Here is a 27693-nt window from a genome sequence, read left to right as displayed (position 1 = left end):
GTAGAGCACTCAGTAGGGTCTAGATGGGGTGCCCTAGATTGTGCGGGTAACACTGGCCCATTGTAATGCTCCTTGCTTAATGACCACACTGTAAGGAGGGTTTGGGTCTACCTTCCCCTGCTTCCTCAGCCACTGGTCACTTTGACATGCCTGACAAAAATGATTGCCCTGTGAACAGGGTCTTATCCCTCTCAATCTTAAATTAGTGGGGCTTCTGGTGTCACTGTTAGAGACAGGATACCAGACTGATACGGAAGGGTAATGCTTATGTTGTTAAAGGTTCAAAATTTCATATTTGATGCTGGGCTGTACGGTTCTTTAATAAAATGGTAAATCTTATCCTAATGTCAACATATATGCTGTCTTTTTTTTTTTTTTACAAATAGCAAAATAAACATCCATGTAAATTTTGACACAATGGTCAAGAACACAGAGCTGAGTTAAATCAAGCTCACTCATGCTCCTTTTAAGCATCTTTTCTGAATAAAAAGTGTCTCCCGTAATATCACTTTTATTTTGCATTACAACCTTTTTCAAAATCTCAGAACCACCAAATCTTTCCTTTTCCACTGCTTGGTTCCCTCACTCCCACCACTACCGCCCAAGACTTTAACCCACCCTCCCTTCCTCCTGGCATGCTCTTTTCTTCCAGCTAGAGCCATGACTCATGTTGCCTGGTATTGTGCATCAATAGTCCATGCATCTGACAGACCCCTAAAGTAGTTCGTTTCTGCATCTTTAATGGAAATGGGACCTTGATTTTTTTGGCACTCATATGCCTTGTATCAAGTAACAGAGGGGTAGCCGTGTTAGTCTGAATCTGTAAAAAGCAACAGAGGGTCCTGTGGCACCTTTAGGACTAACAGAAGTATTGGAGCATAAGCTTTCGTGGGTGAATGCCCACTTGCGTCTGATGAAGTGGGCATTCACCCACGAAAGCTTATGCTCCAATACTTCTGTTAGTCTTAAAGGTGCCACAGGACCCTCTGTTGCTTTCTATATGCCTTGTAGTAATACATAATGACCCCTCTGAATCTATTCCCCACAGTAGCACAGATTTATTGACAGATCACAAATACAGTTTTGCTATAAAACAGCCCAGAAGCTCTTGTGAGCATTTTCTGATATTCCCAAGGCATTTCCCTGAGGCAAAAATATTTTTATTAATATAAACATTGGAGGAAGACAAGTAAGAACAACGTTACAATTAACAAACATGTTGGTTTGTAAAAACCTCTTCAGCCTCCCTATGCATTTGCTTTACCAACTAGATCAGTAGTTCTGCATCATTTGTGCTGTGTGACCAGCAAAATGCACAGAAAATCATCCTGCGACTCACTATATTCTGCAATCCTTTGATGATAGAAAAGCTTGTGGGATTTGGGTCACCAGAAGAAACAATGGGAAGTTTTGGGGTACTGTAGGGTAGGTGAGAGGTGGCTGGGTGCTGGAGCTGGGTAATATAGAGGGTTTGTCAGAGGCCCAAGGACTCCCTCCCTCAGGGGGTCTCATGGGGAGGCAAATCTGCATTGTATGTTGCTAACGCGGTTGCAAGCATTGCAAGGCATTTCGGGGGAGGGTCAAAGGTGTGAGTGTGAACTGGAGGATTCCTTTGCAGGTTGTGAGAGGCCAAAAGGGGGAGGGAGGAAAAAACCAAAGAACGGGTTAACAACACTTCAGCTAGCTCCGTCTGAAGATAAAACGCTGGTCCCGGTCCAAGGTCATGGGCTTGAGAAAAAGTCTGCAGCTGCCTAGCCGTGAGAAGAGGAGAACTAAGTGGAGCAGGGCTACAAAAATTGCAGTAAAAACAGTAAGAGCAAATAAAACTGCAAAGGCCAATGGGGGGGAAAAACAAAGTCTCTGAAGCCGGTGTGTTTTGGGAATGCCGAGGAGGCCACAGTAAGCCAGTTTGGACTGGTACAAAGAGCACCAGAAACAGAAGGCCCTAAAACAAAAACACCCCCAAAAGAACCCAGGACATAAAAACCCTCCCGAGAGCCAAAGCAAGTCGGAGATCACAGCGGACCCTGGACAACCTGTGCACGGAACAAGAACTCCCATCCACCCCTCCCCCTCTTCTTCTTACGTTACACCCTGGCTTGGCCAGCCTTGGGTCGTGCATGTGTGAGTATAAAAGTGGGTTAGGACTGGGGTACTAATGCTTCCTTGCTTCCTTTGAGTGACGTGGGAGCAGTCCAAAGACTCACCGCTGTTATTTTATTATTTTATTAATAAAGCTTTAAAACTTAGACACTTGGTGTGTTCCGTCATCTCCTCCCCTAAAGATCCTGTGGCCTCAGCCTGATCACCTGACGCCCCGGGCAGATTGGTAACAGAAATCTGTCACAGTTTGGCTGGGAGGAATGCTAGGTTTGAGGCTGGTGCTGGGTTTGTAGCTAACACCTCCATTGCACTCACCACAGTTCAGCTTCAGGATAGTGTCAGGTTTTCCCTTAGCATGTGGTATCAAAACAGACTATAATCTCTGGATATAAGACGAGAGAGCAAAAGAAAAGATGCCATCTCTCTACCCATATCCATGTAGGTGCGATCAGTTACAATTTCAAGGTGTTTCACAGTTCCCAAGTGTTGGAGATTCTGGCTATTGTAATGTTCGTCTACATACATGATTTGGATAGCTGGAGGTATAAAGAGGTAGGAGTGGAGTGAGGAGGATCAAGCTCATTTAAGGTCACATGACAAGACACAGCTCCACCTCTCTCACCATTTCACAGGCCTTGAGGCTACAGGATACATTTTAAAACATTCCTTACCCCCAAAGTTGCTTCCTTATTAACCTACAAATCTTTTCAGCTTTCATCAGGCCCATTTTTCACAGCTCTCCATGTCAGAATCACTCAAAGCCTTTCACAGCTCTCTTCACGTTATCATAATAAAAAAAGAGATCACTGAGGAGTAGATACCGGATATGAAGCATTGAGATGTTAAGACACACATATCTCCCATTGGTCTGAACCTTAAAAAAGGACCCTGCCAATACTGAAATATAAAACAAAAGTAATTAGTTACAAATGCTGACATGCAGATAAAGATCAGCTAACATCTGATTTGTTTTTCAACAATCCTATCTTGCTTCTTGTCAAACACATTCCTAACCCAACTAGGGTGACCAGATCAGCAGTATAAAATATCGGGACGGGGGGGGGAAGCAAAAAAAAGAAAAAGGGGGGGCAGAGCAAAAAAAAAAAAAAAGGGAGTTTAAAAGGGGCCGGGGGCATTAGCAGGCCCCGGCCCCGCGCGGAGCCTCCCGCCCCCCGGCCCACCACGGGTATATGCGGCCCGTGGTGGGTCCGGGTGGGGGCAGCGCGGAGCGGGTAGGAGCTGGGTGGGTGGAAGGGGCCGAATCCCCGCTGCTGCCAGGGAGCCCCGCGCCTCTCCCTCCCGCTCGCGGCTGTGGCTCCTTCCCGGCGGGACACGCCTCCCGCCTCCCCGGCCACATGTGGCGCGCGTCCCCCACGCCTAGTCTCCCTCCCGCTGGGAAGGAGCAGCTGGACGCGTGCCGCATGTGCCCGGGGCAGGCCGGGGTGCGCGTCCCACTGGGAAGGAGCCACAGCCGCGAGCAGGAGGGAGAGGTGCGGGGCTCCCCAGCAGCAGCAGGAATTCAGCCCGCGCCGCCCACCCGGCCCCTGCCCGCTCCGCGCTGCCCCCGCCCGGACCCACCGCGCTGCCCCGCAGGCTGCAGGGCTGGAGCAGCCTCCAGGCTGCGCTCCCGGCCCCGGGTGCAGCGGCCCGGGCAGGAGCCCTCTGGCGCGGCGGGGGGCTCACAGCTGAGCCCCCGTCTCCCTCCCTTGCCAGCCCCCCTTTGCCCGCCCGCCCGGTGCCCGGGTGCCGGAGCTGACTCACCAGCTCCCTCCAGGCTTGCCCCGCCATGCTGCAAGCCTGGGAGGGAGGAGGAATGCTGCGTGGTTGGGGAAGAGGCGGGGATTTGGGGAGGGAGCCAATGGGGGAAGGAGGGGGCGGAGCCGGGGCGGGGGGCGCGAGCGCCAGAGCGGAGGGCAAAATTTCTTTTTTGTCCAGTGTCCCGACCAAACATTGGTCGGGATGCGGGACAAAGAAACAAATATCGGGACAGTCCCGATAAAATCGGGACGTCTGGTCACCCTAAACCCAACCCTGTCAGCAATGTAATGCAATGAATGAATCCATGGTACACCCACACCTTGATTCCTCCATGCAGATCTGGACACCCCATCTCAAAAAAGATATATTAGGCTTGGAAAAGGTGCAGAAAAGGGCAACAAAAACAATTAGGGGTCTGGACAGGTTTCCATATAAGGAGAGATTAAAAAGACTGGGACTGTTCAGGTTAGAAAAGAGACAGCTAAGCAGGGATATGATAGAGGTCTATAAAATCATGTATGGTGTGGAGAAAGTGAATAGAAAAGTGTTATTTACCGCTTCACATAACACAAGAACTAGGGGTCACCCAATGAAATTAATAGGCAGCAAGTTAAAAACAAACAAAAGGAAGTATTTCTTGACAGCACATAGTTAACCTGTGGACCTCATTGCCAGGAGATGTTGTGACGGCCAAAAGTATAACTGGGTTCAAAAAAAGAATTAGAGAAGTTCATGGAGATTTGGTCCAAAAATGTCTATTAGTCAAAATGGTCAGGAACACAAATGCATGCTCTGGGTGTCCCTAAGCCTCTTCTAACCAGAAGCTGGGACTGGATGACAGGGATCACTTGAAATTGCCCTGTGCTGTTAGTTCCCTCTGAAGCATCTGGTCCTGGACACTGTCTGAGACAGGATACTGGGCTAGATGGACCATTGGTCTGATCCAGTATGAGCATTCTTATGAATGAACTGACTGCCAACTTCACCGAAGAAAATTTCTCAGAAGCATGAAGCAACGAATCTTCTACTAGACTCCTTTGCATGCCATCTTCCCCTTTTCTTTTGTGATCTTTTCATTGGCCCTTTTGGGCATCCTTTGTCATGCATTTGCCTTCACCTGAACTTTCAATAATAGATAGATCCTAAGAAGGATCTTTGTTAGTTTCTGGAATTGGTTTGCATTATTGTTATACAATGCATGCTTATTATACAATGTAACACCAGCCAAGTTTTATGAAAACTTAGCTGTCTCATAGCAGAAATCTCATGACCACTCACTGAGTAGACACTCAGTTTGAACTCTAGCAATAACTGCCATAATAATGGTGCAAAACCGGGTTTTATTTTCTTTTCAGTCTGTGCACCTTGACAAAATTCCATTACACAAGTTTTCCACTGCTTTAATCTTTTAAAATTCACAATATATTGAACTATACTGAATTTTACATGCAAATGGCATTTGTTATATGTAATACTAATAAGTTAAAATCTCACCTCTTTGCTGAACGTAACAATTCAAACCCTTCATTTATTTTGTCAAATGGTAATGTGTGGGTCATTAGCACATCTGGATTAAATTTCTTCTCCATATAACTAGATACTGATTTGGGGATAGAATCCTTGGTCTTCCAACCTGGAAAAACAAACAAAAAACCCCATACACAATGCACAATTGAACAAAGACATTTTGAATACGTAATGGTGAGACTCCTTGTCTCATCCTGAAGCACAGTGGGACAGTTGTACGTCCTGAGAGAGGTTCAGTGAACAAAGGAAGTCAACACACATCCTTCAGCTTGTGGACAGCTAGATAGACTCATAGACTCATAGACTTTAAGGTCAGAAGGGACCAATATGGTCATCTAGTCTGACCTCCCGCATGATGCAGGCCACAAAAGCTGACTCACCCACAACAGAATCTTCCAGCCTGCGACCCCTGCCCTATGCTGCGGAGGAAGGCGAAAAACCTCCAGGGCCTCTGCCAATCTACCCTGGAGGAAAATTCCTTCCCGACCCCAAATATGGCGATCAGCAGAACCCCGAGCATACAGGCAAGATTCTACAGCCGGACCCTCATTTTACCCGCGATGGCCCGTTAATGCCTGTTTGACTAAAATCACATTATCCCATCAAACCATTCCCTCCATAAACTTATCAAGCCTAATCTTGAAGCCAGAGAGGTCCTTCGCCCCCACCGTTTCCCTCGGAAGGCTGTTCCAAAATTTCACCCCTCTGACGGTTAGAAACCTTCGTCTAATTTCAAGCCTAAACTTCCCCACGGCCAGTTTATATCCATTCGTTCTCGTATCCACATTACTACTAAGCTGAAATAATTCCTCTCCCTCCTTGGTATTAATCCCTTTGATATATTTAAAGAGAGCAATCATATCCCCCCTCAGCCTTCTTTTGGTTAGGCTAAACAAACCGAGCTCCTCGAGTCTCCTTTCATAGGAAAGGTTTTCCATTCCTCGGATCATCCTAGTGGCCCTTCTCTGTACCCGTTCCAGTTTGAGTTCATCCTTTTTAAACATAGGAGACCAGAACTGCACACAGTACTCCAAATGAGGTCTCACCAGCGCCTTGTATAACGGAAGCAGCACCTCCCTGTCCCTACTAGAAATACCTCGCCTAACGCATCCCAAGATCGCATTAGCTTTTTTCACAGCCACGTCACATTGCCGACTCATAGTCATCCTGCGATCAACCAGGACTCCGAGGTCCTTCTCCTCCTCCGTCACTTCCAACCTATGCGTCCCTAACTTATAACTAAAATTCTTGTTAGTCATCCCTAAATGCATCACCTTACACTTCCCACTATTAAATCTCATCCTATTATTGTTACTCCAATTTACAAGGTCATCCAAGTCTCCCTGCAAAATATCCCGATCCTTCTCCGAATTGGCAATACCTCCCAACTTTGTGTCATCCGCAAACTTTATCAGCCCACTCCTACATTCGGTTCCGAGGTCGGTAACGAATAGATTAAATAAAATCGGACCTAAAACCGAACCTTGAGGAACCCCACTGGTGACCTCCCTCCAACCCGACAGTTCCCCTTTCAGTACTACCCGCTGCAGTCTCCCCTTTAACCAGTTCTTTATCCACCTCTGGATTTTCATATCGACCCCCATCTTTTCTAATTTAACCAGTAATTCCTCGTGCGGCACAGTATCAAACGCTTTACTAAAATCTAGGTAAATTAGATCCACCGCATTTCCTTTATCTAGAAGGTCTGTTACTTTCTCAAAAAAGGAGATCAAGTTGGTTTGGCACGATCTTCCTTTCGTAAACCCATGTTGTAATTTGTCCCAATTGCCATTCACCTCAAGGTCCTTAACTACTTTTTCCTTCAAAATTTTTTCCAAGACCTTGCATACTACAGAAGTTAAACTAACAGGCCTGTAGTTACCCGGGTCACTTTTTATCCCCTTCTTGAAAATAGGAACCACATTAGCTATTTTCCAGTCCATCGGTACCTCCCCCGAGTTTACAGATTTATTAAAAATTATTGCCAAGGGGCTTGCAATTTCTCGCGCCAGCTCCTTCAATATTCTAGGATGAAGATCATCCGGTCCACCCGATTTAGTCCCATTTAGCTGGTCAAGTTTGGCTTCCACCTCTGATACTTTAATGTCAATTGCCCCTCCTTTATTCCCCTCTGTCCCGCTCCCTCTATTCCTAAGCCCTTCATTAGCCTTATTAAACACCGATGCAAAATATTCATTTAGATATTGTGCCATGCTTAGATTGTCCTTAATCTCCACTCCATCTGCAAGCTTCAGTGGCCCCACTTCCTCTTTCTTTGTTTTCTTCCTATTTATATGGCTATAAAACCTAAGGAGCATTATGCCATATTCTCCAGTACATACACAGGACCAGATGCCTGAGGCACTAGAACTTACAGATTTGCCTGTGTTTGTCCACCTGTCACATCCTGTGCGACACCCAGACTGCAAGCTCGCAGAGGCAGTGGCTGTCTTCTTGGTAATATGTCCATACAGCTACCGGCACAGTGAGGCCGGATCCCTGATTCAGGTTTACAGTCATTACCATAATACAAACAACATTACATAATACACCAGCAAGCCTGCAAATACAGGCCACATTTTCAAAAGAGACTAGTGATTTCAGTGCTCAACATAAGCACCCTCCCTCTGAAAATCAGGCCTCTTTAAAGTGTCTCATCTTGGGCACCTAAAAACTGAGTTAGTAGTTATATTTTTGAAAATCTCAGCAACTGGCACTACGTGCAATTATCTGAATGTCTAATTATTAAAACGCAGCTGAATGCTTGTATATTTCCAGATACATTTGTGTCTGCATCTATCTGCTACACTGCATGCTTATTTTATTAAGGAAAACTGCAGAATGCTATTTTTAGTTGTATTTAATTGGATTATTTCTTTTGTTTTAAAAGGCATCAAATGACAATTTGGAAATTCTGAAACAGACATTTTATGATTAAACAAAGTATAAAAATCCCTTTGTAAACAGGAGGTTAGTGAATAATGAATATCAAACAAATATTTTTATTAGAGTACATTGGCTCCCATGAAAAGATGGATATTTGTGTGGCGTGTGGTCTACAACCCATTGAAATCAATGAGCCTCTTGAACACACGTGGGCAAACTAAGGCCCGTGGAACCGTCCTGCCTGGCCTCTGAGCTCCCGGCCGGGGAGCTAATCCCCACCCCCTCCCCCCGCTGCCCCTCATCCCCCACAGCCACGCCGCTGCGCGGGCTGCGCTCTGGCCCGCCACTCCCGCTGGGCAGCCTGGGGAGAGCAGCTGGCTCTGGCTGGGTGTCGCAGCTGTGAGCTCCTGCTGCTGGTAAGGGGTGGGAAGCGGGGGGGGGGGGGGGTTGGGTAAGGGAGCGGGGGTTCTGGGGGGCAGTCAGGGAGGAGGGGGCGATTGGATGGGGCGGAGGTTCTGGTGGGGCGGTCAGGGGATGGGGAACAGGGAGGATTGGGACTGGAGTCTGGGGGTGGGGCTTGTCAGGGGGCAGGGATGTGGATAGGGGTCGGGAGGGCAGTCAGGGGACAGGGAGCAGGGGAGTTGGATAAGGGGGTGGGATCCCGGGGGGCAGTTAGGGGCGGGGGGTCCTGGGAGGGGGTCAGGGGACGAGGAGCAGAGGGCGGTTGGATGGGGGGTGGGAGTCCTGGGGGGGCTGTCAGGGGGTGTGGATAGGAGTCAGGGCAGTCAGGGGACGGGGAGCAGGGGGGTTGGATAGGGGGCAGGGGTCCCGGGACGGGGAGGTCAGGGGACAAGGAGCGGGGGGGGCTGGATGGGTCGGGTGTTCTGAAGGGGGCAGTCAGGGGGCGGGAAGTGGGAGGGGGCGGGGGCCAGGCTGTTTGGGGAGGCACAGCCTTCCCTACCCAGCCCTCCATTCAGTTGCGCAACCCCGATGTGGCCCTCGGGCCAAAAAGTTTGCCCACCCCTGCACTTGAAGAACAACTATTCCCCAAACATTTGGGTGGGGGAAAAAATCTATTTGCAAGACTGTTCCTAAAACAGCAAATAAAGAGAGCACAAATGTGGTTGAACAGAGCAGCCATTTGGAGTTTTCACACTGTTTTCATGGTATTTACTAGCACAAATATTCAGATAGATATTTAATAAAATCATATAAGAGAAAATGGAAATGTTTTATGATGTCCAGTGTCTATGTGCATAATATATTTTACAAATATGTGGCTGTGAATGAGCCAGCTTTTCAAGCTTAGGCACATGCAGTTACACATGTACATATCCATATTTATAGGCATAATTGCTTTTTTCTTCATGCAAACTTGGGTTTTCGCGTTCTACTCTGGCAGCAGCAGAATTACCATTCACTTTTGTATTCCATAATATACATCAATAAAATAGCCAGACTGACCACTAAACATTTCACAAGCAACTGAACAAGTTAACTAAGACTGAAATTTTCATCTACTTTTGTTTATCTCCATGCACCATTAAAAAAACTCCTTTCCCAGTGATGTCCAGTGAACGGCAGCATAGGGCCAAAGGATATCTAAAGGATGTGTTCGAATCATCATACAGTTCCCAGAGCCCATGTGGCAGCTGCCTGGTTAAAAAATGAATTAAGACATCATACAGAGGAAGTGTGCAGGTTATGAAACAAAAACCTCCCCTCAGTACTACAGTGAACATTTTGCCTGATGAAATAATTCTAAAGTCTATTATTTAGAGTCTGAAAATCTTTTATATATAAAAAAATACCCTATCAAAAATACATTTTATTTATACAGCAAAAGCAGACTCTCTATATAAAACACATCCAAGACTTTTCCCTTGTTTCAGGGAGCTCTTACTTGAACTGATCTTGAGGTTGGCCTGCAGATAAGGATGCTCCTTGTTAGGAGTCTTGTGAAGAATACACAAACACCTAGTCCAGACACCAGACAGGAGACTACATTCATTATGTCTGCTCTAACATTGGGCCACTAATGGGCAAAGAAAATACGTGCCACCCTCACATACCATAATATCTACACGTCCAGTAACTTCAAGGGAATAGTCCACACGAGGGGTCGGCAACCTTTCAGAAGTGGTGTGCCAAGTCTTCATTTATTCACTCTGATTTAAGGTTTTGCGTGCCAGTAATAGATTTTAACGTTTTTAGAAGGTTTCTTTCTATAGGGCTAGGTCTACACTACAGCGGGGGTCCGACCTAAGATACGCAACTTCAGCTACGTGAATACCGTAGCTGAAGTTGCGTATTTTAGGTCGGCTTACCTAGCGGTGAGGACGCGGGAAAGTCGACCGCTGCCGCGCTGCCGCCGACTCCGCTGCCGCCTCCTGCCGAGGTGGATTTCCGGAGTCGACGGCAGAGCGATCAGGGATCGATTTTACCGCGTCTTCACCAGACGCGGTACGTCGATCCCCGATAAACCGATTGCTACCCGCCGGATCGGCGGGTAGTGAAGACAAAGCCTAAGTCTATAATATATAACTAAACTATTGTTGTATGTAAAGTAATTAAGGTTTTTAAAATGTTTAAGAAGCTTCATTTAAAATTAAATTAAAATGCAGAGCACCCCGGACCGGTGGCCAGGACCCAGGCAGTGTGAGTGCCACTGAAAATCAGCTCACGTGCCGCCTTTGGCACGCGTGCCATAGGTTGCCTACCCCTGGTCCACAACATGGCCGATCATCTCAAACAGTACCTCCTGAAAAGGTTTCTTGAAGTCCTGAGGGTTGATCCACTCGGTGGCTCCTAACTCTTTAGCCTTTGTTGATGTCGATCCCAATGATCTGGGAAGCACTAGCTGCTTTACAGCCAATAACAACGGAGAGGCCCATTCCTCCCAAACTGAAGATGGCACAAGTTGAACCAGGTTTAACCTGCATAACAATAAAACAGGGGACTCTGTAAGAATCCATCCATAAATTGTAGTCCTGGAACTCGGGGGGGAAAGTTTTCTGGTACATACAATGCATTAATATGCTAAGAAGGCAATTGTGCCATTTGTCCTTGAAAAATGTGTGCGCAAGTGCACGTGCACACACATACACAAGTATTCACCTTGGCAGTATTAATGGCAGCCCCATAACTGGTGGAAAATCCACAGACAGACAGACAAATTTTATCCTGAGGAGCAGCAGCAACAATTCTTGCTAGGGCAGAATCAGGCACAACTGTGTATTCTGAGAAGGTGCTGATGATCCACAGGAAATGGTGAATCTGCTGGTCTTTTGTGGCATGAGGTTCTGTGAATCAGAGAGGCTGCCAAGAGACATCCGGACTTGTCAGTAATATAAGGCAAGACTAATATTGTCAGAATCACTGAGGATGAGATTCAGGTAACGGAGAAATTGAAACTCATTGTGTCTTCTGCCAACAGCTGGTGTCTGGATTCAAATCGGAACAGCATTCCCCACAGTGGGGGAGACAAACAGGCACAAGACTTTGCTCCTAGAAAAAAACCAAAACAAAAACAAAACAGATCTTGTCAAAAGCATCTTCTGAACCACAGACTCTATACTAACCCCCCAGCGAACAAGTCTGCTGTCAATTGCAGCTTTCCAATCAAGTTTTCAACAGACAGCATCATACATAGAACAATCTGCTTCATCTATCAACTGGAGATTGAGAAGGAGAGGTTACTTACCTTAAAGTAACTTGAGTTCTTCGAGATGTTTTGTCTCTACAGGTGCGCCACTATAGGATGTGCGCACACCCGTGTGCTCTCAACTGGAGACTGCAAAGTAGTATTTGCGGGTTTGCACCTGCACCAAATGGCACCTCATGCTCTAAATGGGGACATATAAGGAGGTGAGAGCCTGCCATCCCTCAGTTCTCTCTCGACCATGAAGCCTCACTCCACAGCAGAGGGGAAGGAGGACAGGAGATGGAGCATCCAGCAGGACAAAACATCTCAAAGAACTCAAGTTACTGTGAGGTAAGTAATCCCATGTCCCTATGGGTGCTCCCCTCCCCACCCAAGAGCACAAATGTGCTGAACAAATAAATAAAATAAAATAAAAGTTTAAAAAAGGGGTTTTCTACAGTGAGGAAAAAGCAGGGAGCTGAATATGGCACACAGCAGAAGACTCTGTCTCAAGCTGCAGGCAGTTGAGAAGGAACTGAGTGGTGGGAGGCACGCGCCTCCCTATATTACCTTGTTCAAAGCATGAGGAGATGATCTGCGCAGGCCTGAGAGCACTGCTTTGTAGTGTCCAATCAAAACCATAATCCTTTGGTAGAGCACCCATAGTGCCATGTTTTCAAAGAAGAAGAGTTGGTTTCTTCAAGAAATAGCCAGTTCTCAGAGGGCTGATGAGATGGCTGTGCTTGGATTGTCATTCAGATCTAAAATTCTTGAATATCTCCAGTTCCCTTGCAGAGTTTTTTCTCAGATTCTGTTCATTCTATTGAGATGATTGTCTGGCTTATGAATTACAGATTTAAAGCGAATCTAGGATAGCTACTGGATTCCATAAAGAAAATCAGTGGGCAGGAATACACTGACCATGATAAACATTGCTTCATTTCTATAATTGGAACAGGATCGTGGCAGCTACCTGCAAACAGCAGGATGCAGCATTGGTGGACTCGGTTCCATGGATGCAGTTTCTGCTGAGGTCAGAACCTAGAGCAAAATTTGCATCCTTATTTTTATCATATCTGTCTCTCTTTATTCAGAATGCAAAATGTAAGTCTTATCCATTGAAGAGCTGTGATTTTATACCCAGATAAAACTCCTGACTCATTTCTGTATGTACAGTGGCACAAACCTCATTCTCTCTATTATTTTATATCTAATTCTAATGGCCTTTTGTCTTAAGTGTTACGGCAGTTGTGGCGCTGTCTGTATAGATACGTTATTATTTCAATAAACTTACCTGTTATCAGTTCTCTTTCCACTCTAGCTGTGATAACCATTTTCTGAATAGTTGGTTAGAAGGGCTTTCCTGTTGCTGGGGTTAGTTCTATCCTGAATTCTGCTGCTGTCTGAGTGAAATGCACCTTCAAGTCTCACAGGATTTTAAGCATAAATCAAAGTGTTGCCATACTTCTTATCAAGGTTTCTATATGTGGCAGGTCACCAGGAGCAAGTTTGTCATTTGTTAGCACACCTAGTCTGTTAAATCTGATACGTCTCTGCTTTATAACCTATAGAAGGCATCTAGCTCTGTATTTCCCTAAGCACTTTGTGACCATGAGCTGCATAAAACTATCCATCAGGACAATAACTCAATGAACAGCAGATAACCTGTCCTAGGCCCCTGTATTCGGGGACCTGAATGTCAACCATTGTTCTTACCAGTTACTCTGTAGCACGACATGTTTGAACCTGTTTCAGACTATTTAACAAAATAGATTTCATTCCTCTTTGGCTTGGAAATGAAAACATTTTCAGGATTCATACTTCTGTATCTCAATAGCCCAAACTGAACCGATACAGGTAAGTTACATAAAAATATAAGGATGGTCTTCCCCATCTCCATTAACCCTTAGCATCCAGAGCACTTTCCAGGCACATGACACCTGTGACCTAAGGGGTGGATTAAAGTGGGTCCAGACCCCCCGGATAAGGTAGGGTACATTAGGCAAAATGGTGTGGTGTAAAAGGTGATTGCTAATATATTGCCCTGTGTATGCTAGGATACTGCAGCTCTTTAGCTATCTCCTTGTACATTCTTTTTCCTAATGTAGACATACCCTAAGTGTATGCCTGCACTTGGAGCTGGGGTCGGTGACTCCCAGCTCAAAGAGGCATAACACGGGGCTAGCTCTGATCAAGCTACTGTGATAGAAACAGAGTGCAGCAGCACAGGCAGCAGGACACACACCCAGCTGAGACAACAGGCACATACTCGGGGTGACTAGCCCATCCCACTGGTTGTGCTGTGTGGGTCTGTCTCCGCCATCAGACTCCCAGCTCCAAGCGCAGGCATACCCAGAGATGGAGCCCAGTCTCGGAGGCAGAGTAGCAAGTGGCAGAGCCAATTGCTGCCTCTTGGCAGGTGCTAGGTTGCCTCCCCTGGGAGGAAGGCAGCATATGGAGGGGACCTGTGTCCATCCAGAGACACTCTGAGCAGCATGGACAAGGATTTCCTTCCCTATAACGGTGTTACAGAGCCATCCTGTAGATGTATCTATACCCTTAACAGGTGGCATTATACAACTCTACCCAGATGGGTAATCTATAGCATTATCCTAGCGACATGTGTGGCCCTTATCATGGTATCTGCCCACTACAACTGTTAGTGGATTTTCTCTTCAGAATACCCCCTGGGTGGTAGGGAAGTATTAATGGGGGCCTGAGACATAGAATACAGAAAGAAACTTGCCAATGGTCACACTCTAAGTCTATGGGTGTGGCAGGACCTGAACCCAGGGTCTGATGGAAATTCTGAAAAATTCCATTTAGAAAATTTCATTTTTAAATGAAAATTTCAAAAATATTTCAAATGAATTGTTTAAATTTTTATTTTAATGGTTTTTCATGTTTATATTATCTTTTATTTTTCCATTATTTCATGACACATCAGTAGCAGTAGTACATAATATATGCCATGTCATAATGACACAAATGAAAACAATCTATTTTATAAAAACATTAAGGGCAGCTGCTATAGTACAGACTGAACCATCTTATTTTCTAGATCAAAGCATCTCCTGTTTCTGCTGCAATGGAAGAGTTCAACACATTTTCAGGAAAATTGGTTTTCATGGGAATTTGCATTGAAATAGATACAATTTCATGAAAACTTTCAGTTTCATCGAAACAGCATTTTGTGACAGAAAACTGTTTCAATGAAAATTTTCCAACCAGCTCTGTTTCTTAGTCCCACTGCAGTGCTCTATCCACTAAGCTATCCTTCCGTCCTGTTACTTGTGCAGTGCTGTTAGAGTGAAAAAAATCCATGCCCACGCTGGTCAGGCAACCCTGCTGCAAACCTGTCATCAGCCATTGTCCAGCCATGCCAGAAGACAGACAGCAGGCCATGAATGTGGCCTAATTAAACCACAACATTATTCACTTGTAATATCTGGGAGGACCTGACAATAGTATAGTGCAGGTCATCATTGTCTCCTTAATCATTTCCACACATGTCCCAACCTTGGTCCCAGCCATCCTGTTGCTGGGACCTCGCTGCCCTTCCCTCATAAGAGGATTAAGAGGGCTACAAAAGGGGGGGGGTCAGCTCGCCACTGTACGAGATGCAGGAGCCCTGAACCCTCAATCCTCAGCTCCCTTATGGGATGATTTCCTCTACATCTTTTTCCAATGCACGTTATCTAATAGCCGTATCCCTTTCATCATGAGTACCCGCACTGGACATCTGTCACAAGTTTTACTTCCTATGTGTTGACATTGTACATAAGAAAGGCCATACCGGGTCAGACCAAAGGTCCATCTAGCCCAGTATCCTGTCTACCGACAGTGGCCAATGCCAGGTGCCCCAGAGGGAGTGAACCTAACAGGCAATGATCAAGTGATCTCTCTCCTGCCATCCATCTCCACTGTCTGACAGACAGAGGCTAGGGACACCATTGTAACCTAGCCCCCCATGCCTTACCCTGCTGGGTCTCAAACCTGCTGTGGGGAAGGTGGAAAAATCCAGGCTGCTTTGGCCAACGCCCCTTGTCATAACTATAAAGGGAAGGGTAACAGCTCTCCTGTGTACAGTACTATAAAATCCCTCCTGGCCAGAGACTCCAAAATCCTTTTACCTGTAAAGGGTTAAGAAGCTCAGGTAACCTAGCTGACACCTGACCCAAAGGACCAATAAGGGGACAAGATACTTTCAAATCTTGGGGGGGGGGGAGGCTTTTGTTTGTGCTCTTTGTTTTGGGGGTTGTTCGCTCTTGGGACTGAGAGGGACCAGACATCAATCCAGGTTCTCCACATCTTTCTGAACAAGTCTCTCATATTTCAAACTTGTAAGTAAACAGCCAGGCAAGGCGTGTTAGTTTACCTTTGTTTTCTCAACTTGTAAATGTACCTTTTACTAAAGTGTTTATCTCTGTTTGCTGTACTTTGAACCTAAGGCTAGAGGGGGGTCCTCTAAGCTCTTTAAGTTTGATTACCCTGTAAAGTTATTTTCCATCCTGATTTTACAGAAATGATTTTTACCTTTTTCTTTAATTAAAAGCCTTCTTTGTAAGAACCTGATTGATTTTTCCTTGTTTTTAGATCCAAGGGGGTTGGATCTGTATTCACCAGGGAATTGGTGAAAAGTTTCTCAAGGCTTCCCAGGGAAGGGAATTAGCTTTGGGATGGTGGCAGCGGACCAGATCTAAGCTGGTAGTTAAGCTTAGAAGTTTTCATGCAGGCCCCCACATTTGTACCCTAAAGTTCAGAGTGGGGAAGCAGCCTTGACACCCCTGGAAAAAGGGGACTAACGTGATACCCACAGCGGATCATGAAGGAACCAGTCCTTTATTAGACACTATGGGTGAGAGGGCGGGTGCTGTCAACCTGATCCAGGATCAAGGAGGCTTCTCTGGGACTGCATGGGATATGAACACCTCCCCTTTCAGTCAGCAGAAAGGGCAGTTTCCCCTCACACAGGGGGACCAGCCACTTGCAACTCCTCCCCGCTCTGTACAGGAAAACTTTACCTCTTCCTCCATCGCTGCTACCAGTGCAGATGGAACAACAACCCCTTTTCTTCCAGCCAGCCGAACAAGGACCCACTGCAGAAAGTTGAGGTGAGCACATCATGAGAGAATATGGTCTGGTCTGTAGTAGCAAAATATTAAAAAGAGAACATCTCCCACCCCCCTTCCACCAAATACATTGTGTCTCTCTAGCCCAATTTCTCTTTGTCCCTCTTTTCAGCTCCCACTATACCCTGCACTCCCAGAAGCCATGCTGCATCAGACTATGCTCTGCCCATCAGTATCCCTGCATCTATTCTCTGTTCTTAATCAATTCTGTTCCTGCCAGGCTACCAATTCTCTATCCCCTCCCTCCACAGACTCCCAATCCCATTGCTGTTACCATCCTTTAGTTTCCTCTAAGACTCCAGCCGGTCATCACTTGCCCCATTGAGACCACCCACTGATCCTATGCTGCGCTCTGCACTCTCCTCCCTACAGCAAAACTGATCTGTGTTCTCCCCCTCCCTCCTGTTTTATTTAACTAGGGGGTCTTTGCAACAATGAAGGGCTAATCTCAGACTCAACTGCCTCCTTCATTTCTATGGCTGGAAAGCCATGAACAATCTGTTATTGGTGCTTCCCTGCTTCCCCATAGAGCCAAAACAGAGTAACAATCCTGCTACAGGCTCCCTATCATGCTTCTTGCCTAGCAGAACAGCCAGGGCAGCTCTCCTCCTGCAGTGAGGCAGCAGTGATCAGGGGGGATCTGCTCAGCAGCTGCAGCAGTTGAGACAGGGCATAAGAGATGAGCGTTTCCTGGTATATGGGAAGGGGAGGACAGTGATTAAGCTCCAGGCCTGGGGGTAAGGTAGGGTTCTATTCCTACCTCTGCCATACCCAGGACCCAGGGCTGGCTCTAGGATTTTTGCCGCCCCAAGCAGAAACAATTTTGGCCGCCCCCCCCCGTTTTTTTCTTACCCCACCCCTGGCCCCGCCTCAGCTCCGCCCCTTCCCCAAATCCCCAGCCCTGCCTCCTCCCCCCAGGCTCTCAAGCCTAGGAGGGAGGGGGAGAAGTGGCATGCGCGCCGCGGCCACTCGGAGTCTCCCCCTCCCTCCCAGGCTCTTAAACCTGGGAGGGAGGGTGAGCAGCGGTGCGCGAATCAGCTGTTTCGCACGCCGTGGCGCGCGAGCGGCAGCAGTGGAGTTGAGCTAGGGCGGCCGGGGCACATTTTTAGGGGTGGCATTCTGTCGCCGGCCATGCCGCCCCTAAAAATGTGCCGCCCCAAGCACCAGCTTGTTTTGCTGATGCCTAGAGCAGGCCCTGCCAGGACCACACAGGAAGACTAAGTCAATTTGTGGCTTGTCCTATGCTAATATGCAGGAAAGAGAAACAAAGAGCCTCCCCTCCCCCCAGCCCATGGAGAGCAGCTCCAATCAGAGTCCGTATAAATCCCTGAGCGCAAGGACAACTCCATACTTGAGTTGCTGGTGCAGCTAGCTACCTTAAAGGAGGGGGAGCCCCACCTGAAACCCAGTGTGAACATCCACATGAGGAAAACTGGAACCCATGAGCATACTTTTTATGCTACTCAGGTACTTAAGAACATTGAACACAAAGGGTTAATTAGAAACCACTAGGGTGAGGGAAGCACCTCTTACCTGTGGAATCTGCAAGTTTTTCTGCTCTTGAAGTCTGTTAATTCATCATAGCAAAGCCAGAAGATTCAGCGAGTTGTTTTAAACAGCTTAAAGATGTACCACAATGCCACAGTAAGAAAAGATTCAGGAAATATAGGACTAAATGCTTTACTCAAGAGATCATCATCATGTTCCTATTACGCCTCTGGTGTTTAGGGCAGTGACAAAGCTCCTTCACTCCTGCCTGTTTCTAGCAAGGCTTTCAATGGTTCCCCAGCTGTGCCCCAGGTATAAATGCAGTAGAAGACTGAGGTTCTCAGATACTGTGGAATTGTAGGGATTGGGGGGCATAGAAGTACTTAAGATAGATTTAGGCTCTGATTATACAAGTAACTTAAGCATGTACACTTTACGTTAGGCATGTGTTTAAGTGCCTTACTGAATATGGGCCTTAGTTCAGTGGTTTTCAAACTTTTTCTCTGGTGACCCAGTTGAAGAAAAGTATTGATGCCCGCGACCCAACGGAGCTGGGGATGAGGGGTTTGGGGTGTGGGAGGGGCTCAGGGCTGGGGTAGAGGGTTGGGGTGCAGGGGTGAGGGCTGTGGGGTGGGACAGGGATGAGGGGGTTGGGGTGCAAGGGTGAGGGCTGTGGGGTTGGACAGGGGATGAGGAGGTTGGGGTGCAGGGGGCTCCGGGTTTGGGGGGGCTCAGGGCTGGGGTGCAGGAGGGGGTCAGGGCTCTGGGCTGGGGCCAGGGATGACGGATTTGGGGTATAAGAGGGGGCTCTGGGTTTGAGAGGGGGCTCAGGGCTTGGGCAGGGGGTCAGGGCTCTGGGTGCAGACTCTGGGTTGGGGCTGGGGATGAGAAGTTTGGGATGCAGGAGAGGGCTCCAGGTTTGGGGGGGTGCTCAGGGCTGGGGTAGGGGATTGGGGCATGGGCTTACCTTGGGCGGCTCTCAACCAGCGGCAGTGGGGGTGCTAAGGCAGGCTTCCTGCCTGTCCTGGCACCGTGGATCGTGCTGCATCCTGGAAGCAGCCAGCAGCAGGTATGGCTCCTAAGTGGAGGCACGCAAGCGGCTCCACACAGCTCTCGTCACAGGAAACCGCCCCCTCCCCCAGCTCCCATTGGCTGGGAGTGCGGAGCTGGTGCTCAGGGTGGGGGCAGCGCACGGAGCCCTGTGGCCCCCCTGCCTAGGAGCCGGACCTGCTGCTGGCCACTTCCGGGGCACAGCACGGTTTCAGAACAGGTAAGGACTAGCCTGCCTTAGCTGGCCAGCACCGTCGATGGGACTTTTAACGGCCTGGTCAGTGGTGCTGACCAGAGCCTCCGCGACCCAGCACCTTACACTCCATGACCCAGTACTGGGTCACGACCTGCAGTTTGAAACCACTGCCTTAGTTCATAGTGGCTGAAAATGTCCTTTTGATCAGTGATTCTGTTATCATCTGGGCACTGTCTCCACTCTACTCCATACTGGGTTTGTAAGACAAACATTTAGCAAGGCACTCTCAATTAAAATGTAAAAAGTTTGGGCATTCTTGTGCATACACAGTATTTTACAGTCATATAAGAAACAATGGCGGAAGCCTCTGGCACCATGTGTATTATTTTATTAAAATATATTAGGAGCTCTTTCTGGGCAAAGTGTTACATTTTAGATTTAACTGGAGTGTAATCAAAACACGGCACTATAACTATTGCAACATGATGAACAGAAAATACTAACTCGGCCAAGGTAGGTGTTCTGGCAACAGGCAACTGTAGCATGTTATTTTATCATTTCTAAACCTGAATGCTGCTGCAGACAATGTGGGGGTGTTTTTTCTTCTACGTAAAACAATTTTAGGGATGAAAAAATAGTTGAAAATCACCTGACAATTTCAAACAGATTTAAGGTGCTGCTGTCATGTTTTTTTTTAAATAGTGCTGATGTCACTGTTCCCATCTATAGCTGCTGAAAATCTCTGCTTTTCATGGAACAATGACTCCTCAGACTAGTTTGTTAAAGGCTGCTTTTTCCCCCGGATTATTTTCCAGAGTTGATCAATAGCCAAATGTGTAACATAAGATAGGCAATAGGTAAAAAAAGTGACATTTAAATAAAGACTGTAGTGAGCTGTACGCTTAATGCATGCTTAACCAAATGACATTTACTTTTAAATGAAGTACAGGTCCGGACTGAAAACAATATTAATTAGAAGGATTATTTTAAACATTTTAAAACACTAAAATATGCTCTTCAGATCATTTCAATTTGCAATATTACTTGTTTCCCTTGAATACTGTTGGAACATACAACGGGCTCTTTTGTAAAATACACACCACAAAACAAAAGCCCTCCAGATTCACAGAGCACAGCAAAGATCCTCTCTTCATTCCAACTCTTCACAAAAGGCTCCTTTGATTTAAAAGACTTCTCAGGAAGTTTAAGTGCCCTTGTTAACTCAGCACTCTGCAGCAAAGTGCACTGCTCACTAGTGTGACGTTCTGGAGTCAGGCAGGGGTGTTCCTTCAAGTCTATGATAAACACCAGAGGGCGCTGCAGTGCTGCATTCTGAACTTGTGGGGCGTGTTTGAGTGGGGCAGGGTAAAGGTACAAAATTGTGTATGAAGAACAGAATAGTGAAAAACCTCAGGAACTTCACATAAAACCATATTTAGATTCCTTGGGGAGATGAAGGGGTACTTTGCTATTGCCAAGGGTACTAGAACTAGCTGAAATTTTTCAAATGACAAATTCTGTCATAATAATAAAAAAAATGTTCTGTTCAGTTGCTGTCACAGCCTCATCTCCTCCTCATTTTATATTTTTTGTGCCTTTGTCAACAAATCTCCTCTTCTCCCTCACTCCCATGCTGTAGGTCGCAGCATGGAGAGGAAAGGCGGCCTCCCCGGGGTCAGGCACAGGTGTATCGGTAGAGAGACACTGTCTGGCACAGGTGTATCGATAGGGGACAGGTAGTGGTCTACACTAAGAAAAGGGATCACACAGGTGACTTCTCCATTAGATCAAAGGAGAACCAGGGACTGATTGGGACTCTTGAGTGACTGTCTGGTCCCTGGTCTGCTCCCAGAGCAGCAGGGTTGTGCTGGTTCTTATCTGGGGCTTGTGACGAACCCACAAGACATCAATTTGAAATGTATCGCCCCCTCCTGAGATCCAGAGGATACAAACATAGATGTGAAAAATTAAGGCTAGAGAGATATTCAGGGCTCTAAAACTATCACAGATCCTACTTGCTTCACTTCCTGGTTACCATGCTGCATGAGAATCCCTTGGTATATATATTTTCAGTTACCTGAGAAAGTAGCCTCACCCTCGACATCTGATATATAATATATGTAAATTTTGCTGTTGACATCTTTTCATCAAACCAAGAGCTAGGAATGTACAAATAACAGCGTGAGCTACACATTCTGTGGTCAGTTTATCTGCTATATCTCTTAATCTTTAGTTATATTTAAGGCTAAGATTTAGTCATGGGTATTTTTAATAAAAGTCATGGACAGGTCATGGGAAATAAACAAAAATTCACGGCTGTCACCTGTCCATGACTTTTACTATACCCCTGACTAAATCTTGGGGCAGGGGGAGTGTGTCACTGCTTGGGCAGCCCTGGGGTCAGCCACACTGGCCACCACAGAAGTCATGGAGGTCACGGAAAGTCATCGAATCTGTGACTTCCGCGACCTCGGTGACAAACACGGAGCCCTAGTTATACTCCTTTGAAGATTTCCAGTTTCTATTCTGCTACCACTACAGGAAACATTTCCTATAAAGGACATGAGATTTCCTCAGTAAATGTCCATCAGTGAAGTCAAGCTGAGTGATTTTTTGAGTTCCTCGATGCTGATGGGCTCCCACGGATAAAACACCACAACTTTTCTCTTCTCAGTCATGAGAAAGCCGTTGTCATTAAACCTCCCAGATATATTCCCTACATCCAGCCAAACAAAAGGAGTGATTGCTGTGGTCTGCAGAACAAAAGCATACAGGTCACCTTGCTGAGAAATAGTGGCCTGAAAGAGGAAGAAAAATAAAATTAGGATTATTACAGAAGTTTGTTTAGTAAAAACAACTGCACCAATCAGTGTAAAAGTTGTAGGCCAGTATAACAGAATGTATTTTGAAAATACATTTGTTAAAATTATTTTTCTCCTCTACACCTCCTTTATGGAATGTTCTATATAATTTAATAGGGATAAAGCCGATAAGATTCTATACAAAGCATCCCAAAAACCTACAGAACTTAACAGAGATTTATGGCCTTGCTACAGAATACTATAGGCTGATTTAAAAATTCTATGGAATGTTATCACTATTTACTTTCCATAAGGACAGTTCCTCTAAAAATAATGGGATAAATTCTATACTGACTTACACCCAGTGCAATCCTATCATAGTCACAAGGTGCTAGACAGATTTGTCCCAGTGGCAACACATTTTTCTCATAACCCATACTTTCAAATATTAAGGTTGTTGTCCCTTCTTGTTATATCAGTAATAAAAATCCGTGGAAGTAAAAGATGAGTAAATCAGGGCAATGTAGCAGGTCACCTACTGCTAGTGTAAGAAAGGAGGGTCTTTAAACTATATTTAGAACTGATACATAGGGCACGCTGAGAGATCTCAGAAATATGTTTAACGTTTTACTGTAAAGTTTTCAGTAATAGCACTCTGCACAGTCTAAAACCACAACTAGAATACGTTTTCACTCAACATATTTCTTTTACAGACATTTCTCTTCTGAACATTAATAGTATATTAAAAATCAGCAAGTTACATATTAAGTATGTACTAAATAAATTTTATTACAAAAAAACTGCTTTTTTTTTTTTAGTTTGTAAGAGAAACCACATGTTCTGGATTTTTCTGTTTTCACAGTTAGATTTGCAGTATATTTTAAATAAGCTTTTGCAGTGAAACCTGTGCCAGAACAAAGATACAAAAAGTAGCATTTGTGTTAACAAAGATATTTAAAAACAAGATTATGATCAGAAAAAAGCCACCCTTTTACTCAACAGATCTTCTGTGTACATATACTCTAAATCATATTTGCTCATTTTACTGACAAAATTAATGTTGTTATGTTTTTCTCCTGCTAGCACTGCAGAGCCAACACAGCTATGGGAGAATGAGCACAATTTGCATAATCAAGAGAATCAAACTAAATTCTAACTGCAGAGCTTTTATTACTGGCGATGCCAGCTAGAAAGAATCTATCTTTTCAGATTCCAGATTGAGTCTGTAGTGCTGTGTGAAAAAAAGAAAATAGGCCAATTCTTTTCCTATGTACGTTGGTGTAATGGAGTTACGCTGGCGTAAGAGTGATGTGACAGGAGAAACAGACCCACTTTTTTATTTGTTAATGGAACAAATCTGATCTGGAATCAGAGACAACACAGTGTAAACCCATCCTGCCATTTTTAGAGTGTCTTTTCAGTGGCTACTGAGGAAGAGTTTTCAAGTAAGGAGGCATGGAGAGCAGCAGCAACAGCAGTCAGGGTAACAGGGTAGGAAGGGAGTCTGAGAATCTAAGGCAGCAGGCACTTCTGAGGGCAATAGCTAATAAAGTAAATAATTGTACTTATCACTTATGTTGCTTTTCATGCTGACACAAGGACTGAAATGTTGTACAGATATTGGGAAGTAACTGTAAACCCATTATGCAAATCAGAACTCCTCAGCTGGAGTGCAGAATTTTGCATAATGCGGAAATAACCATACAAAGTTGCATGTCAGTCATGCCACAGCATCCCTGGGACAGCAGAGGCAATTCCATCGTAATACTATTACCAATAACTGGTATGTTGTGTGGCATTTACCGTATTACCAGCAGTTAACACTGGAAACTGATAATAATCACAAGTTGGAATGCCTGTCACAGTGCCATTTGTTAACTGGGGACAAAAAAAAGAGATGAAGAAGGAGATGCTGCATCAAAGAAGTGGGTTGTACTCCAATCGACTGAAATGCAGCCTTCATATAAAAGGGGGGGGGGGGGAGAACAGTGATGTTTAGGCGTTTTTTCAGAAACGCTCAGTGAAGAAGAAAAAGAAAAACTCACTTTGAACTCCTTTGCAGAGCTTCAGAAAAGCTACTGCCAAATGACTGAACAGCAAAAGACATCACATTAGAGACACCACCTCCAACCCCCCACAGCAGACAAGTTTGGCAGGACTAAAGAAAGTAACTCAGGATGGCTGGTGCTTACACTGAGCTGTGCTTTCTCCAATCCCACCGCGTCCTTCAGCGAAGATAGGAAGTGATAGTTGCCAGGACTATGGAGTTCGCCTTTTCCCATAAGGTAAAAGGTGACGACACAGCTTTGTCTGGTACAATTCCCACATCTTTTCAACAGGTCATTTATAGGCTCCTTGTAAATTGGGGCAGCACTCCCTGCCGTAAGGGTCACACCCTCTTTAGCAAGGGTACACACTGGCTCCATTGAACTCCACCGGTGCAAAGTGACCTGTGAGCGACATTAAGGGGTCAAACTGTTAACAGAGAAAACAATACCTCTACAAAAATATTCCCACATCCCAGATTTTCCAGTTACTCATCGAATGAGACATTTTCCTGGAAGTACATGGCACATAGCCTCAAGGTGATTTCTACACCAGACAAGAAGAGACAACACAAAGATTAAAATAATAATGAATATAAATATTACCCATTTTATTATTTAAACTAGGCAACAATTCTCTCAAATAGCCTGAACATGTTGATCTTTATGACATGCTGCAAAGCTCTTCTCTAGTTGATGCCAGGGGGGGCTGGATTGAGGTGTTTAGGGACTGGAATTGTTGGGGTAAGGGTTTATTGCCTCCCCGCCCTTTTCTGGTTCAGGAAATTGCTGGTTGTGCTTATTTAAAGTTGACCTGTATTACCTGAGACATGCCGAGGTGCCTAGAGCTTTCGTACAGAGAATTTTAATATATTTGATCAACAAAAATGACAAGCAATGATTTTAAGGGGAATTCCTGGAATTGTGTTAACACAATGAAATACAAATGAGATCCTCTGGGAGAGTGTATCAATAGGAATGGCCTCCTATACAAAAACTGTGATCCATTGGGCTTACTTTTAGCATGAGGTAACTGCAAAAGAGCAGATGTGAAAGAATCCTAACACCATACAATGCATGAAGGGGCACTCGACCATAAGAGGTGCCAGCAGCCGGAAATAGATCCTAAAGCTCCTCCTAATCGCTCTTTTTCACAAGTTTAAAATTTTCTTGAACTGCTAATCAAAAATCTACATTAGAAATGAATACTAGACACATGCCTCTCTAACTTCACCAGAGCTTTGGAATTACAGACACAGGCTTAAACTCAGCCCAGAGATAAGCAACTCCACAAAGTGCAGCTTTGAAAAGCGGCTTTGCAAAAATGGCACTGTGTTTTTCATGTTGATTATTTTTTTGCACCTTACAAGAGTTTTTTGTTGTCATTTGTTTATTTTTAAACTGCCACTCTTGTAAACTGAAAGAGTCTGCAAGGTCTTGTGGACAGGGCAGTCGACTGAGAATCGGGAGACTCAAATTCTATTCCCAGCTCTGCCACTGACCTGCTGTTTGACCTGGGACAAGTCACTTCTCCATTCTGTGCCTGCTTACTTTCTCACCCTTTGTCTGTCTTGTCTATTTATGCTGTAGATGTTTCAACTCAGGAACTGTCTTTTGCAATGTATTTTTGTACAGTACTCAATACAATGGGGCCCTGATCTCATTTGGGGCCTGTAGGTGCTACTGTCATACAAATAATAAATAATAATAAACAAACCAACCATGGAATCTGAAAGTCAAACAGGGTTCTTTCTGGCCCATGCATAATATTGCCCTTATATACATGTGCATAATCCTACAACTTTCTGTGGGATCATTCAGATGTAGCTTGGAGCATAATTTTAAGATAATAGGGTTGCACGGGAGGCCTGCAATTGAAACATAGTTACCAGTTCTGTTGATGCTTCACAAGCCATAAAATAATCCAGTGTATTTTCTCAGAGCTGTAGTGGTTCAGGAAGGCTAACAGTAATAATAAATAATCGTACAAAATAAAATAAACAACAACAATGCACCCAGGGCCTGAATCTGTTGAGTTACAAGATGAAATTTTTAAATTTGTTTTGTATTTAAACTTAATCGCCTTTTACATCTGGACCATGTTTTTAGTGGAGCTATTATTATTTCTTTACCATTTAAAATTTAAGACTCAAGGTTCCTTCCAGCCCTATGTTTCTATAATTCTATGATCCCATGTACACTGCGGTAACACCTACAGGTTAGCGCCCAACTGCGCTAAGCACTGTACAGAGATATAGTTAGTGGTAATCTCTGCCCCCAAAGAACTCTCAGTCTAAAAAACAAGACAAAAGAGGATTAATTACACCCATTTACACCAGGACTCAGTTTGGCCCACAATGACATTCCGAATAGGCTCTCATAGAAGCTGAAGGACTGGTGCAGGGGAGGGCTGATAGGCCTGGACATGGACTTACTGGATTGCTGTTCCATAACCAAGCTTTTATTTATATTTTTCTATTCTTTTCCCTAGCAGGAGGTGATCTTTTGACAGACAAAAGGCGGCACTTACTTGGAGCGTCAGCTCACAGTCTGAATGAAGATCCGACACTCCGTAGATGTACAGCACACCGTCATCTTCATATCCCACAGGCAACAGTGGGGCAAAGAAATGCTGGGCAAAGTAATGGAGCATTTTCCACTTGCCCCCATACTCTGAATATTAAAGAAAGCATGATTCAGACACAGTCTGAGATTGGCTGTGAACATGCAGGGCATGATCCCGCCCCAGTGCATAGGTTATAATACTGCACTTCCTCTCCCCGTTTCTGGTGGGCCTGGCCCACACCAGGGTCTGGGGGAGAGGAAGGTAGGAGCTACGGTTCTGGCTTCTCCACACCTTTTCTTGCTCCGTTTGGGGGAGGATCTGCAACCTTAGGGGCGCAGAGAGGAAGCAGCTCCTGCACTCCCTCAAGCACAGTAATTGCAACTGTCCCTGGATCTTGTGTAGGGCAAATACAGAAAGACGGGAGGCACTTGATGCCCACTCTCTCCCCTTTCTATATACAAACAAGGACCCAGGACAATCTGACCTATCGTGTGGTGA

At 45.4% G+C, this 27693-nt stretch overlaps 1 protein-coding gene and 1 pseudogene across 2 annotated transcripts in view; both read right to left on the bottom strand.

Annotated features, from left to right (window-relative positions):
• Positions 1–5351: 5351 nt before the first annotated feature.
• LOC135879247 (alcohol dehydrogenase 1-like) lies at positions 5352–12589 on the bottom strand (annotated as a pseudogene).
• Positions 12590–20156: 7567 nt separating this feature from the next.
• The window catches only part of MANBA (mannosidase beta), a 65669-nt gene continuing 58132 nt past the window's right edge, over positions 20157–27693 (bottom strand). For both annotated transcript variants that reach the window (XM_065404603.1, XM_065404604.1), the window contains exons 15-17: positions 27160–27302; positions 24777–25034; positions 20157–22581 (exon numbers count right to left, since the gene is read on the bottom strand). In XM_065404603.1, the coding sequence (XP_065260675.1) occupies positions 22357–22581; positions 24777–25034; positions 27160–27302 (626 nt within the window). In that variant the 3' untranslated portion in view covers positions 20157–22356. The remainder of the gene's footprint in view (positions 22582–24776; positions 25035–27159; positions 27303–27693) is intronic.

This window comes from Emys orbicularis, chromosome 5 (assembly GCF_028017835.1).
Source record: "Emys orbicularis isolate rEmyOrb1 chromosome 5, rEmyOrb1.hap1, whole genome shotgun sequence".
Classification (NCBI taxonomy): Eukaryota; Metazoa; Chordata; order Testudines; family Emydidae; genus Emys; species Emys orbicularis.
This window is presented reverse-complemented; position numbering and strand designations above follow the sequence as displayed.